This window comes from Chiloscyllium plagiosum, unplaced genomic scaffold (assembly GCF_037043375.1).
Source record: "Chiloscyllium plagiosum isolate Xiang-an unplaced genomic scaffold, Cpla_swu_hap1 HiC_scaffold_19, whole genome shotgun sequence".
NCBI classification, from domain to species: Eukaryota; Metazoa; Chordata; class Chondrichthyes; order Orectolobiformes; family Hemiscylliidae; genus Chiloscyllium; species Chiloscyllium plagiosum.
In genome coordinates this window covers 56,508,742-56,524,255 of record NW_028270157.1, presented here as the reverse complement: position 1 = coordinate 56,524,255, position 15,514 = coordinate 56,508,742, and the positions used below count along the sequence as shown (strand labels likewise).

Sequence of the window (15,514 nt, the reverse complement as noted above, 5' to 3'; positions counted from 1 at the left end):
ATTGATTCTAATTTTGCTACCTTCTCTTGTCTTACATATGTTAATGACTGAATTTCCATTTATTTGTCTACTTAGTGAGTTTTGATAGATGTACTTAAGCAGTCTGCAGGATATAATAGTTACTAAATTAACACTAGAAGGAGTGGGATTTTGCCAGCAGCAGGTAACAAGCCAGGGTAATAATTGAGATGATGGTGACAGATAATAAGAGTGTTTTATATGAATATTGATGAGTAATAATTGCTGAAGATATTAAATCCTTGAGATATGGCTCATTTAGAATAGATTACAAAAGCAGGTCATTTGGAATTCCTTTCTTTTATTTCTAGGGGTCATGTGCTCAGTTTGCTAAAGAGTCTACACTTGTCATTGTTTACATCTAATTAAAGGTGATGACAGCAGTGGAAATAGATATTTATATAGCACCTTTAATGTGATAAAATGTCCCAGCAACTCATACGAGCAGTAAAAAACAAAATATGGACTAAAGTAATATTAGGTCAGATGGCCAACATTTTGGTCAAATAGATAGGTTTTGAAGCATGCCCTAAAGCAGGAAAGGAGATGCCAAGAGGTGTAGGGAGAATATTCCAGAGCTTAGTGCCAAGACAACTGAGTGTGCAACTACCAACAAGAGGCATCAAAATTGGGGATTCACAGGAGGCCAGAATTAGAGGACTCTGCTGTCTTGGCAGGTACTAGGGCTGGAGGAGATTACAGAGCTGGGAAGGGTTTTGAAAACAAAAAGGAGAATTTTTCATGTCATGGAATCATAGAGATGTACACCATGAAAACAGATCCTTCGGTTCAACTTGTCCATGCCGACCAGATATCCTAAATTAATCTAGTCCCATTTGCCAGCACTTGGCCCATATTCCTTTAAACCATTACTATTCATATACCCATCCAGGTGCCTCTTAAATGCTGTAATTGTACCAGCCTCCACCACTTCCTCTGGCAGCTCATTCCATACACGCACCACCCTCTGCGTGAAAAAGTTGCCCCTTAGTTCCCTTTTATCTCTTTCCCTGCTCACCCTAAACCTATGCCCTCTAGTTATGGACTCCCCTACCCCAGGGAAAAGACTTTGACTATTTATCCTATCCATGCATCTCATAATTTTATAAACTTCTATAAGGTCCCCCCTCAGCCTCCAACACTCCAGGGAAAACAGCACCAGCCTATTCAGCCTCTCCACAAGCATAGAGGTGATAGGTAAACCAGGGGCAGTAGTGTTTTGGATGACCTCAAGTTTTTGGGGCATGGAATGTGGGAGATCAGCCAGGAGTAGACTGGTAGAGTCCGGTGTCAAGCAAAAGAATTATTGAGGATTTGTCAGCAACTGAGACATAAGGTAATGTTAGTTCAGGTTATATAGGTGGAAAGACACAGTCTTCGTCATGGCATGCAAATATTAGTCAGAAGCTCATCTTAAATTCAAATGTGACATCAAGGTTGTGAGCAGACTGGTTCCATCACAGATGGTGGCTAGACAGAGAAAGAGAGACAGAGAGAGAGAGAGAGAGAGACAGAGAGAGAGAGAGAGTGTGTGTGAGAGAGAGAGAGAGAAAGAGAGACGAACTTCGGAACACTGAAATAGAGTTTGGAACAGAGACCAAATACAACGGCTTCAGTCTTTCCAATATATAACTGAGGGAATTTTCTGTTAGACAATCAGTTTGATAATTTAGCTGCAGTGAGGAGTTGAGAGTGGAGCTAATGAGATAGAGATGGTGTCTTCAATGTACATATGAAACCTAATGCTGTGTTTTCATGTGATGCAGCTGAGGGCAATATATAGATGAGAAATAGTATGGGCAAACTAATAAAGATCATGGATCCATTGTCAATTGTCAGAAAAACACGTCTAGTTCACCAATGTCCTTTAGGGAAGGAAACTGCTATCCAAAACTGGTCTGGACTAAATGTGACTTCAGACCTACTGCAATGTGATTAACTCTTAATTGCCCTCTGGGCAATTAGGCATGGGCAATAAATGCTGGCCTAGCCAGTGATGTCCTCATCCAATGAATGAATGAAAAAAATTTCAAATGTCCTCGCACACCAAAAAATATAAATGTTAACATGCGTTTAAGTCAGTATAAGTTACGAACTACTTATGAAGACATTGTGTACTTTACAATGAAAATTGTTGGCACAGTATAGTCTGAAGATAATTAGGTGAACTATTCCCTGCCACATTGCAACATTTATTTATGATTTACCACAAAATTAGCATTGCTATTCCTCTTGTCACCTATAATTGTGGTTTTTTTTTGTAATTCAGAAATCTGATAAAGCTTGCAGCACAAGTTGAAATTTGTTTCAAATAGCATCCCACAGCTTAATATTATGTTGCATTTTTGGAAATGTTCCAGAACAAGGTGGGCTGCTCAAGAATGATGTAGACCTGCACCGACTTTCCCCTTTCCGCTGTATGTATGCGTTGAGATATAGGTACGCTTGAGTGAACAAAGCAATGTGTTCCTAAAGTAGTGAGTTCACCTTTGTTCAAGGTCTACATTCTGGAAGTGAACTTCAGTGAAACCTTTAGGCAAAGAGGACAAAGTTTCTTTGTCAACATTGCTTGTGCCTCCCGCCACACACACGTCTTCCAACTGCAGATACCACTGATCTCCTCCAAAAATAGTAAAAGATAAAATTAAATGAAAAGTTTACTTCCAACCCCATTTCATCCTTGAGCTGAGACTTTCCAGACAACAGCTATTCCAATAGATCTCTGAGAACTTCAGACAAGATTTAAACACTGCTTTTCATCACTTCCTTCCTTCTCCTACTCATGCCGCTCCACCCCCATCTGCACAAGTTCTATAACCTTTAGCGGGATTGATTTTAAAATATGTTGTTTCAGAATAGATAACTGATTTGTACATAAGGGTAAAACAATTGCTGTTCTTCTCACTTAATACTTACACTGGATGGCAGGCTGCCTCACAGCACCAGGGACCTGGGTTTGATTCCACCTTGGGTGACTGTCTAAATGGATTTTGCACATTCTCCCTGTCTATGTGAGTTTCCTCCCACAGTGGATTGGCCATGCTAAATCGTCCAGGGATGTGCAAGGTAGGTCTGTTAGTAAATTTTGGAGCACAGGGAATAGAGTGGGTCCAGGTGAGCTGCTCTTCAGAGAGTTGGTACAGACTTGATGGGCTGAATGACCCCTGTTTGCACTGTAAGAGTTTTATGATTCAAAACATATGCAAAATATAATAGTTTGATATATGCATGAGTTCGAAGTGGTGACCCTGAATTGATTGTATTTAGCAAATTTACTGTGCAAATATTCTCAAGTGAACATTCTTATATCTTATCCGATGTCTTATATCAGCTGAGCATTCATTCAGATGCCAGCAGTATTCAGTCTCATCATTTTGGGAAAGTCAATGTGTTTCAATCACATTAGAGTTGTCTGCCCTATTTTTGTTTTTAAATATGTGTCCTGGGTATCATAAATCATTTCAGTTCAATTTCTAGATAAAGTGATTGGGATGGTAACCAATACTTTGAGGAAAAAAGGATTACCATTTACTGGCATTTATACAGCTTTGAGATCCAATGTGGTGAGTAATAGCATAAGAACAAAACTTCTAAACTCTTATGTATGATTGTAAATTCCTCCATATATAGCATCAGCCCATTGGCCATTAATGGTTTATATGTTTTGTTACATAAATAGTTTGAATTTGCTATCTCATTTTATTTTCAAGCAATATTAGATGATTAATGTCTCAAAACCATCTAAGCAAAAATTGTATAAACCCCCCACTTTTAATTTTCTTCCAATCTTTACTCTCTGTGGGATCCTTTAAGATTGCATTCATTCTGACTATGGGGGGTTTGAGGAGGGTAGATCCCAATGGGATGAAGCCGCGATTCTGGAACCTTCCTGAATCGGTCCCTCAATTACATGAGCTTGCCACCCCCTGCTTGCAGCATGTCCTGTCTCTGACCTGATCTTCTCAAAAATGGTTCAGGACAGAGTTGGTACTGACAGCTGGGTGATTGGGAGACTGCTGTGCCGGTGGGCAAATTGCAAGGGATCAAGGCAGTCTGGGAGACTGGATTGATGTCAGCCATGACCAACCTCTCGAAGCACTTCATAATTATGGATGTCAGAGGCACCAGGCAGTAGTCTTTGAGGCACGCTGCATGATTTTTCTTTGGCACCAGGATGATACTTAGGAGCAGCAAATACTTTGGTAAACTTACAAAGAGGAAGACTGGGGTAGATAGAAAGTATTCCTGACATGTTGTGAGTCTTAATTTAGAATCGACAAGATTAAGATTGTTGCGAACAGAAATGGTGCAAAAGGGACAAAGTTTACTGGGAAATGCATTATTTGGCACACAGACACATAAGCACACACAGTCACAGGCACAGGGACACAAGAACATACATACATGCACACTAACATGCGGATACATTCTGTCAACATCACGTCAACTAGAAATATCCAACTGCTTTGCTGAAATATTAGGCTGGAGACAGTGTTTAATGAATCAAAGCAGGACCTTAAGGACAAGATGTCCCCACTGTGTGATTTAATGTAGGTTCTGAAATAAATCTGGGGACTTTAGAGCTCCCTGCACACCTCACCCAGAGTGAAAGAGAATGTAATTGGAAATTAACATGCAAATTGTAGTCATCTTCCATCTTGAGGATTACAAAATGATTCTGATCAGTATGGGGAGGTGATATCTGAGTGGTATTATTGGTCTGACTATTAATCCACAGAGCCAGGTAATGCTTTGGGGACTTAGGTTTGAATCCCACCATGGCAGATGGTGAAGTTTGAATTCAAAATAAAAACATCTGGAATTAAGAGTCTAGTGATGACTATAAATCCATTGTTAATTGGCCGAAAAACCCACACGTGACTCTAGACCCTCAGCAATGTGGTTGACTCTTAAAGAATATAACAAGAAAGTATATTTCATTTAATAGTTCCCATCTGGACAGTGAGAAGAAGTGGCAGAGGATTTTAGATGCTGGCAGAGGGATACATGGAAGAGTATAATATTAGGATTTGTTTCAAGGAGCACAGATGATAGCCCTCCCCCACTCGCAGAAGGAGTACTGGGCTGTCTTGCCTGCCAAAAGCCTGTGCTTTAAAAGATGCTGGGATGTTTGCCAGTCTCTACCCATCCTCGCAGACCAAAGAATTGCAGCTGAGAGAAAATGAGGTCTTTAAATGACCATTAATTCTCTCCTTCAGAGCTCTCATTAGGCCTTAGTGTAGACATGCTGCCTTACCTGTCTGCTGTTCAACAAGGGACAGTGTATGGTAGACAAAAAGGCAAGAGACTGGCCACGTGCTTTATTTTATGTGCCCCTCATCTTCAGATAGACCAGCAGAGGGCCTACAAAATTCAACACATGGACACTGAAGCAAGCCTATGTACCATGGCAATGATGGTTTATTTAGCTGTAATAGGGATCTAAATGGTAAGTAAGGGAGTGATTCATTGTTAATATTGCCATTGTTTGTCAGCAAATTGCTTCACCAGCCATTCTCTCTTTATTGTTTCAGGTTATCAGAAAGGCTAGCAATGAAGTTGTTCAAACTGGACGGCGATTAATGACCATGGATTCAACTAGCTCTGTGCTGTACCCACCCCTGAATGTAACAAATGGTACAAATACATGCATTCTATTCCATGCAACCGGACTGCAATTAACAGCCAATGGATCATTGATTGACTTGACCAATAAAACTTTCATATCCAATTCAGTGGACTCCACAAACTCTATGTGTTCAACCACTAATACCACGTAAGTTGAAGAAATAATAAAGACAGACACCACTTCCTTTTGGCTGAGCAGCTGATTTTCTCCCACCTCATTAAACAATTTGCAATGTGAGGTCATATTCCTGAATACCTGGTAACAACTGTCTGAATCGCACTTTTACCAGCATGGGTATGAGTTTGTCCAAGTTTATGAGGTGTTGAGAGTATGGGTATGAGTCCATCCTGCTATCTTGTTCACTTCATTTTGCTGATTATAATTTGGTTATAATTCTAAAGTATTCTTTTCCCATATACTTGGGCCTCATATTCTAGAGTGGATGCATTAGGACACAGAAGGATGCAAATTGGCCGTTCATGTCTATACCAGTTCTCTGGGTGTAATACAGTCAGTCCCATTTACCCACTCTATCCCCATAGCCATGCAAATACATTTCATTTGAGTTCCTATCCAAATTCATTTTCAAATTGTTGATCACCTCAGCTACCACAACCGTCTGGGTAGATATCATCAGTTTATCACCACTCATTGTGTAAGAAATGTTTTTCCTTATCATTACTGTGATGATGCTGTGATTTTAAGAGATGTGTTTGTCCTGGTTTCTTTTAGAGAGAGATAAGGGGACAGGTGCCAAACAATCTATGAGAAGAGAAGCAATGTTTTAAACTGTGGGTGTTTTTTTTAAAGGTTCGAACAATAGAAGCAGTCTGAATGGGTGTGGTCAAGCTCCCATAGAACCAAGGATTTTAGATTTAACTTTCAGCTGCTTTGCTGGGGTCTCAACAAGATTGGAAAGCAATGAATCTTTCCTAGGAGAAAGTGAGGACTGCAGGTGCTGGAGATCAGAGTCTAGAGTCTGGTGCTGCAAAAATCACAGCAGGTCAGGCAGTATCTGAGGAGCAGGAGAGTTGATGTTTCGCACATAAGACCTTCATCAGGAATCTCTCCTGGCTGCTACTCACTCTCTCTCTCTCTCTCTCTTAGTTTTCTCTGGACGTTTTTCATCCTAGGCTGCTGGAGTTGCATGTGCAACAATTTCTGTTTTTCTGAATTTGCATGTTGTGTTTATGAAATGTTACTATATTGGAACAGTTATTGTTCAGTATTAAAATAATCTATTATTCTGATATATTTTCCAATAGAGTTAAGTTATTCCAAGTTCCTCTTTCTTTTGTTGTATTTTAACTACAGTGCTTGACTAAATTGTTTTTTGCTTTAGGTTGCATAGTTTGACCAATGTAATTGCATCTGGAACATAGCACTTCACACTTACCTTTAAAATGAGAAGTCGTCAGGGTCTAGGCTACCTTCTTATTATAATTTGAGGTGATCTGATCTGGTCCATAACAGTAAACTTGTATCTCTTGCACAAAGCCTTAAGTCTGTGCTTTCTCTGTGGTTCTATGAGCTAATTGGAAGAACTTTAATTAGATTAGATTAGATTACTTACAGTGTGGAAACAGGCCCTTCGGCCCAACAAGTCCACACCGACCCGCCGAAGCGCAACCCATCCATACCCCTACATTTACCCCTTTAACCTAACACTACGGGCAATTTAGCATGGCCAATTCACCTGACCCGCACATTTTTTTGGATTGTGGGAGGAAACCGGAGCACCCGGAGGAAACCCACGCAGACACGGGGAGAACGTGCAAACTCCACACAGTCAGTCGCCTGAGTCGGGAATTGAACCCGGGTCTCTGGCGCTGTGAGGCAGCAGTGCTAACCACTGTGCCACCCTGCCGCCCATATTTTATCCATATTACTTTATCCATATTATCAGATCTCCCCTTAATCCCCTTTGCTCCAGGAGCATCTTCATCCCAGCTCCTCAGACCCTTATTTTAGAGGTAACGTTCAGGCTAGCTCTCTATAGATTTGACCTTCCAATGCACAGAGCACATACTGGGGGTATTACAAATTGAAGAGTTGATGAATGGATCTCAGCAGAATTTAAAGGGTCACTGATGATCCTGAAAGTTATCCTGCAATGAACTGGAAAACTGCCCCATTTAACTTGATAAGTTTGGAAGTACAGTACAGCTCCATGATATCCTGCAGAGAGATGATTATTTTGTAGGTGCAAGCTTCCCTATAACAAACAGTGGGACTAGAACAGCATAAATGTGTGTGACAATGCAAGAGAATGTTATCTCTTTCGGAAGCTGGCAATATGCAAGAAATAAATATCTGGCATCTGAGTTACGTTTTACTCTGAATTTGTCCCTTAACATCACAATGACTGTGAGCTTTACTTTGCTAACTTTATCATTTTCTAAATGTATAGGAATGCTTATTTTCTAAGGGCATGGTGTACTGTTGCCTATGACATTTCTGTACTGTTTTAGGGCTGCAATGTGGTGTCAGGTTGGGGGAACGGGCCCAAGGAGGAAGATGAGGTGTTCTTCCTCAAGACAACGGGTGATGAGGGAGTGGCGATGGAGGAGGCCTCGGACCTGCATGTCCTCAGCAGAGTGGGAGGGGGATGTTCGGCCATGGGGCAGTGGGGTTGATAGGTGTGGGTGTCCTGCATGTCTCTGAAGCACTCTGTGAGAAGGCGTCCGGTCTCCCCAATGTAGAGGAGACCACATCGGGAGTAATGGATACAATAAATGTATGGAAGTGCAGGTGAAAATTTGATGGATGTGGAAGGCTCTTTTCGGGCTTTGGATGGAGGGTGAGGAGAGGAGGTATGGGCGGAGGTTTTGCAATTCCTGCAGTGGCAGGGGAATGTGCCAGGAGACCGGGTGCCTTCTCACAGAGTGCTTCAGAGGAGACCAGACACCTTCTTGCAGAGTGCTTTAGACTACATCTCCGGGACACCCGCACCTATCAATCCCACTGCCCCGTGGCTGACCATTTCAACTCCCCCTCCACTCTGTGGAGAACATGCAGGTCCTGGGCCTCCTCCATCGCCACTCCCTCACCACTCGACGCCTGGACGAAGAAAGCCTCACCTTCTGCCTCGGGACTCTTCAACCCCATGGCATCAATGTGGACTTCACCAGTTTCCTCATTTCCCCTCCCACCACCTTACCCCAGTTCCAACCTTCCAGTTTAGCACCGTCCTCATGACCTGTCCCACCTGTCAATCTTCCTTCCCACCTATCTGTTCTACCCTCCTCTCTGACCTATCACCTTTGCCCCCACCTCCATCCACCTATTGCACTCTCAGCTACCTTCTCCCCAGCCCCACCCCCCCTCCCATTTATCTCTCTACCCCCAAGTTCCTAGCCTCATTCTTGATTAAGGGCTTTTGCCCGAAACGTTGATTTTCCTGCTCCTCGGATGCTGCCTGACCTGCTGTGCTTTTCCAGATTCACTCTAATCTCAAGCACCTGCGGTGCACACTTCCAACCTGCAGTGAGGTGTCAGTCTGGACGTGTTTCTGTAGGTACTGTAGGAGGTTATATTATTTGTCAGTCATATTTTTATTCTAATCATACAACTTTCTGCTTTCATTGGACATTAATATTCCAATGTGATACAAGTTATATTTATCTCGTGCTTTCAAATTTAAGTTTAGATTTCTGACTTCAGGTTTAAGGCTTATTTTGATAAAGCGACCTTATGTTATATATCTTACTTTAGATTATCGCTCAAGTATTCACTTCAAAAAATTCCACTCATCCATGTTAATACTCTGGAGATCAGGTAATTTTCATGCCATTTCTGATTTAGTGGCAGAGATTTGCTTTTATGCAATCAAAAGTTTTTCTAAATCTATTTAATATGGTAACAGCTTTCAAATTGAACTGATAAAGGCCTTAAATAGCAGCTGGCTCCTGACAAATATGTAGTTACATCTGTTTTAAACAAAACTAATTTTACTTATATAAAACTAGTTAACTAATGTAACACCACAGTTTGTCAGTGCTGTACTTAAACCTAGTTCCTTCCTTACTTCTTAATTTCACACGAGAGTTCTCTTATACATTATTAAGGGTCCGTCTACTTATCCTGCTGGGATAAAAAAAAACTTGTCACACTTTGATTTCTTCGCAATGTTTCATATATTTTCTGAGGTATAAAACTTCATGGAGATCCTTCTATTAGCTTTTGGCCAAACAACCCTCCAACTTAACATCAAAACCTCATTCCTAAGGACTTCACAATTCAAATTTGGCCTCACTTCATACATGCTCAGTGATTTTAAAACTCATGGACATGCCTACAGTTCCTAACGGCCATTTTGTTCCTTGTCTTGGCTTTGAACAGACATGAATTGCTTTTCCCAATACATTCTCGGGCTATCTGCTGTTCATTGTAACTGTTACTGTAGATTTCTCCCTGTAGCCTCAAGTTGGGGAAAACTTGCAGCCTCTTTTCTCCTCACTAACTGTTCCTCCAAGTGCAACGTAGACCTGTAATATGTGATGTCTGACAAAGTTAGTATTTTGCATTTATTTACATATCAATTCAGTTCATCAACTAAAAGCTGCTTTTTTCAAAAAACATATGAATTATGAAATCTGATAGTTGCAGCAATTGGTAAGTTAAAAATGTTACAAGGGCATCCTCCATTATTAATATGGACATTGAAGGTTCTGATGTAAGAAATTAACGGGAAACAAGTTTGGATGCTCTATGTTACTTATTGACGATCATCAAGACTATACATTATATTTAAGTGCAATGGGATTAGTGGATAGGTAATATTGGTAACAAGACGTTCAAACATAATTTCTTCACAATTTTAGGTTCATACATTTTTTTCCTTTATATATACACTTTTACTTCATATTATCACTATTCAATGTCACAGCATGATGTATCAATGAATGTGGGCCTCTCTGAACTTCATTGGCTGCTATCACTGTCTCGTCCAGTCCTCACCTATAACTAATTTTTTATAAATTAATTTATTCACTGTTTTCATTGTCATTTGAAGCAAATTTGTCACAAGGGCCTAACAACTCATGAACATTGTTAATCTGATCCATTGGCATGGTAGTTTTTCTGCCACATTATAGGAAAACTAAATTCTTTTGAACAATTCATTTACCAAGCATTACGATGGTGTGCAAAATGGTTTGGATGTTTTGATTTCCTTCAAAGGTTTTTAATGAGGAACAAGTTCTACACTGGATCAGCTCGAAACTGGTTCAAACTGGATTTTGTTGAAATTGTGCAGGATGAGCTCCATGTCGCAGCATTTAATGTGTCTGGTATCTCAGCACCACAGGAGTATTCCTTTCACTGTCAACTTGTAGGAACCAGCTGGCTTGACGGTGTGACATTCATCCCTGCTAACAAGGCAGCTGAAGCTTGGACTATCACCATTTCTGAATTTCAGGTAACTAGGTGACAATGAATAAATTCATCCATGGAACTCTTTATTATTAAGAAGCACAATTGTTGATTTAATGGCAGGTATGAGAAATTCAAAAATGTTTGCTTTCTCCCAAACCTTATAATGTTCAACTAAATAAAAGCTAAAATTTTCATTCACAATAGTTTTGGGTGAGTTGCCTTAAAAGTCATACTAATTTTAACTGTTATGAGAAGCCAATACAGTCCAGGTTACATCACTAGCCAGCACACGGTCACTTCCGGTTTTGAAGTTTGCGCTTTCTTATCAGAGAAAATGAAAATGAGGTCTTCTGAAAAGTGATGCATTACAGTATCGTCAATACAAGAGGCAGTAATGCTGCTTCCTGTAACTGCTCATGCAAGATTGGTACTGTTCACAACTGAGGAGAAAGTGAGGTCTGCAGATGCTGGAGATCAGAGCTGGAAATGTGTTGCTGGAAAAGCGCAGCAGGTCAGGCAGCATCCAGGGAACAGGAGAATCGACGTTTCGGGCATAAGCCCTTCTTCAGAAATGGGGAAAGTTGGTCCAGCAGGCTAAGATAAAAGGTAGGGAGGAGGGACTAGGGGGAGGGGCGTCAGAAATGTGATAGGTGGAAAGAGGTCAAGGTGAGGGTGATAGGTCAGACTGGGGTGGGGGCGGAGAGGTCGGGAAGAAGATTGCAGGTTAGGAAGGCGGTGCTGAATTCGATGGATTTGACTGAGACAGGGTGGGGGGAGGGGAAATGAGGAAACTGGTGAAATCCGAGTTCATCCCTTGTGGTTGGAAGGTTCCTAGGCGGAAGATGAGGCGTTCTTCCTCCAACCGTCGTTTTGTTGTGGTCTGACGATGGAGGAGTCCAAAGACCTGCATATCCTCTATATTGGGGAGACAGGCCAGCTACTTGCGGAGCGTTTCAGAGAACACCTCTGGGACACCCGGACCAACCAACCCAACCACCCTGTAGCTCAACATTTCAATTCCCCCTCCCACTCCACCAAGGATATGCAGGTCTTTGGACTCCTCCATCGTCAGACCACAACAAAACGACGGTTGGAGGAAGAACGCCTCATCTTCCGCCTAGGAACCCTCCAACCACAAGGGATGAACTCGGATTTCACCAGTTTCCTCATTTCCCCTCCCCCCACCCTGTCTCAGTCAAATCCATCGAATTCAGCACCGCCTTCCTAACCTGCAATCTTCTTCCCGACCTCTCCGCCCCCACCCCAGTCTGACCTATCACCCTCACCTTGACCTCTTTCCACCTATCACATTTCCGACGCCCCTCCCCCTAGTCCCTCCTCCCTACCTTTTATCTTAGCCTGTTGGACAAACTTTCCCCATTCCTGAAGAAGGGCTTATGCCCGAAACGTCGATTCTCCTGTTCCCTGGATGCTGCCTGACCTGCTGCGCTTTTCCAGCAACGCATTTCCAGCACTGTTCACAACTCACAAGTTGTGAACAGAATCTGCTATCCTTTGCCTCATGTGGAGTAGGAAATAGTAGAATCTGCAATCTAGTGTGCAAGTGAGCTACATTTCAATGGCATCCATTTGCCGTTGGATCTGCTGATTAAGAAGAATTGAAGATGTAGCTCCTTAGCATGAGCTACATTGCACAAACTTGGGATGTCCAAAACCTTCACATTTAAGAAAGTACTTCTTGAAATGTAGCCAGATAGCACTGGTTATGGGACAACTAATTTGCAAATAACAAGGTCCCACTGAATGTCAACTTAAAAGAACAACAGAGCCTAATTCTTTTGTGGGATATGGCAATGCAATAAATCTCGTAATATGTTGAGTTAGCTTGAGTTCTGCACTGTGAGAGGTGTCATTTTATCAATGGGATCCGAAATCTGCAGAAGACAGCATAAGAGTGATTGTTACCCATCTCCAATTATACTTGAACTGAAAGGCTTGCTATGTTGCAGAGGGCACCTAAAAGCCAACCACATTGATATAGGCCATACCAAGTAAGGATGGCAGATAATCTTCCTTAAATGATATCAATGAACCAGTTGAATTTTTACAACAATTGATAATAGTTTTATGCCAAGATTAGCTTTTAATTTCATGGAGTTTAAGTTCCACCAGCTACAGTTTAAGTTCCACCAGCATCAGCTACATGTCTCCAGAGCACAGTCTGGGCTGCTGTCCAGTGGTATTACCACTCTATCTCTGTCTCCTGCAGAATTTAGTTACCATTGGAAAATTGGCACCTCTCGCAGTGCAGAACTCCAGCCAAGTCAACATATTACAAGATTTATTGCATTGCTTTGTATAGAAGTTAATGCAAGCTCTTGACTAAAATAGTAACCTGTATTTCAAATTTTGTTGTTTTTATGATAATTTCTTTTCTTCTACAGATTCAGGGTTTCAATGTGAAGAATAACCTATTTTCTTATGCTGTTGACTGTACCTCATTCTTCACTCATGCAATCTGGATGGCCATGATGACATCTCTGGTCCTTTTGTGTATCCTTATCTATGGCATCCATATGATCATGCAGCTGACAACTAATGATCGCTTCGATGATCCAAAAGGACAAGCTCTAACAATCCCCCAGACTGATTAGGTTCATCCATTGAGCTGAATTTGATTTATCTCCTTTAATTATCATTTTCATTACCTGAATCAAATCTACATGACCTATTTTCCAGATTTTACCCTTCACAGTATGATGAAGTTGATTATAATATCCGTGTACTGGACCTTTAAAACTCAGACTGACCAAATATGTATGGTACACTATGTTTCTCGAAAGCCTGAGGAACACTGGCTTGGGGAGACACCATACAAATCGCTTAAGCACTACAGTTTTCAAGCTATGAAAGAGCAGAAGTAAGAACAGCCATAAAAATGCTCACAGGGTATAGAACCTTTTGAATGACAGTTTGGATACATGAAAGTAGGGAGATGATGGAGGATAAAAATAAAGAACAAATATAAATGAAATGTATTTGTTTGAAATTAATTTAGGTCTGCCATGTAAGTAATAGTCTGAAGTCACATCTTGCTCCATTAGTAAACAAGAGAATGAGATAACAAATTGAAAACCTAAATAAGGCAAATAAACTGAGCACTCCAACCTATAGCAATTTATAGAAACCACTGATTTTTTTTGACAGAAGTTAAATGAACTTACATTTAAACTAATTACGATAATGATATGAGAGTGGTCCAAAGTCAATGTGAAACTCCTATTTAAGTAAAACATTTCAAATTTACTAAATAAGTCAATCTACTCACCATTTGTATTCTTATGGTGAGTAGATTGACTTATTTAGTAAATTAAATTAGTTATCCACATGACACATTATAATTGATGTAATTGTGTTAACAGATGCATTGTCTTTCTGAACTTTAGCTCTGGTGAAGAGTCATCCAGACTTGAAACATTAGCTTGCTCTCTCTCCACGGATGCTGCCTGATCTGCAGCATTTATTGTTTGCAGCACTGTCTTTCTGGTAATTGCCTCCCCCCCCCCCCCCCCCCCCCCCCCCGCGAGATTTATGTTCATATCCGCAACAGCTAAAATTAAAATGTCAATTTACAATGATATAAAGTTACTTCGAAGTTTTTAGGTAAAATCTGTTAGCAACAGATGAAATTTAACTGCCCAACATAACTTAATGGTATAATTACTGTAGGCAGGTGATATAGAAAATTGTCAATAGCATGAAAATCAGTGAGACTGATAGTGAGCAGTGAACATTTACTGCTGCAGTAGGATATGTTCTTCCATATTTAGTGATGAATGATTAGTTGAAGTAATTGAAACTTTACATTGTGTTACTGAGCCAAAGTAAAGTGATTTTTTTTTCTCCAATTCTCTTACCACTTTGGCAAGCATTCTTTAAATTACATTAAACCCTGTTTAAAACGTCTTTATTGCTTCAAATATTCTTATTAACTTAGTGAGTATTCCTTACATAACATAGCTTGGCCAAATCATCTTACTTTAGAGACAAAAAATCTGCAAATACTCAAATCTAAGATAGACAGGCAAGAGGCTGGAAGAACACAGTTGAAACTTTATTGCTGGAACAGCACAGCAGGTCAGGCAGCATCCAGGGAACAGGAGATTCGACGTTTCGGGCACAGGCCCTCCTGAAGAAGGGCCTGTGCCCGAAACGTCGAATCTCCTGTTCCCTGGATGCTGCCTGACCTGCTGTGCTGTTCCAGCAATAAAGTTTCAACTTTGATCTCCAGCATCTGCAGACCTCACTTTCTGCTGGAAGAACACAGCAAGCCAGGCAGCATCAGGAGGTGAAGTCAATGTATCGGGACTGGGGGTGGGCGTAAAGGGAGCTGCAGATCAAGGGGGTGTAGGGACAGAGTGGGGATACGTCAACACAGGTAGACGGTATGACCTGGTTGGTCAATGGGAGGAATGAATCTGGTTGGTAGCAATAAGGAAGGGCCAATGACAGGAATGGAGCTAGAAGGGT

General features: G+C 41.1%; 1 protein-coding gene across 1 annotated transcript in view; it reads left to right on the top strand.

Annotated features, from left to right (window-relative positions):
• The window catches only part of LOC122559372 (V-type proton ATPase subunit S1-like), a 46,354-nt gene extending 32,072 nt beyond the window's left edge, over positions 1-14,282 (top strand). The window contains exons 6-10 of the mRNA XM_043708822.2: positions 3,496-3,581; positions 5,553-5,794; positions 9,362-9,424; positions 10,829-11,066; positions 13,429-14,282. Coding sequence (XP_043564757.2) covers positions 3,496-3,581; positions 5,553-5,794; positions 9,362-9,424; positions 10,829-11,066; positions 13,429-13,638 — 839 coding nt within the window. The 3' untranslated portion in view covers positions 13,639-14,282. The remainder of the gene's footprint in view (positions 1-3,495; positions 3,582-5,552; positions 5,795-9,361; positions 9,425-10,828; positions 11,067-13,428) is intronic.
• Positions 14,283-15,514: the final 1,232 nt, after the last annotated feature.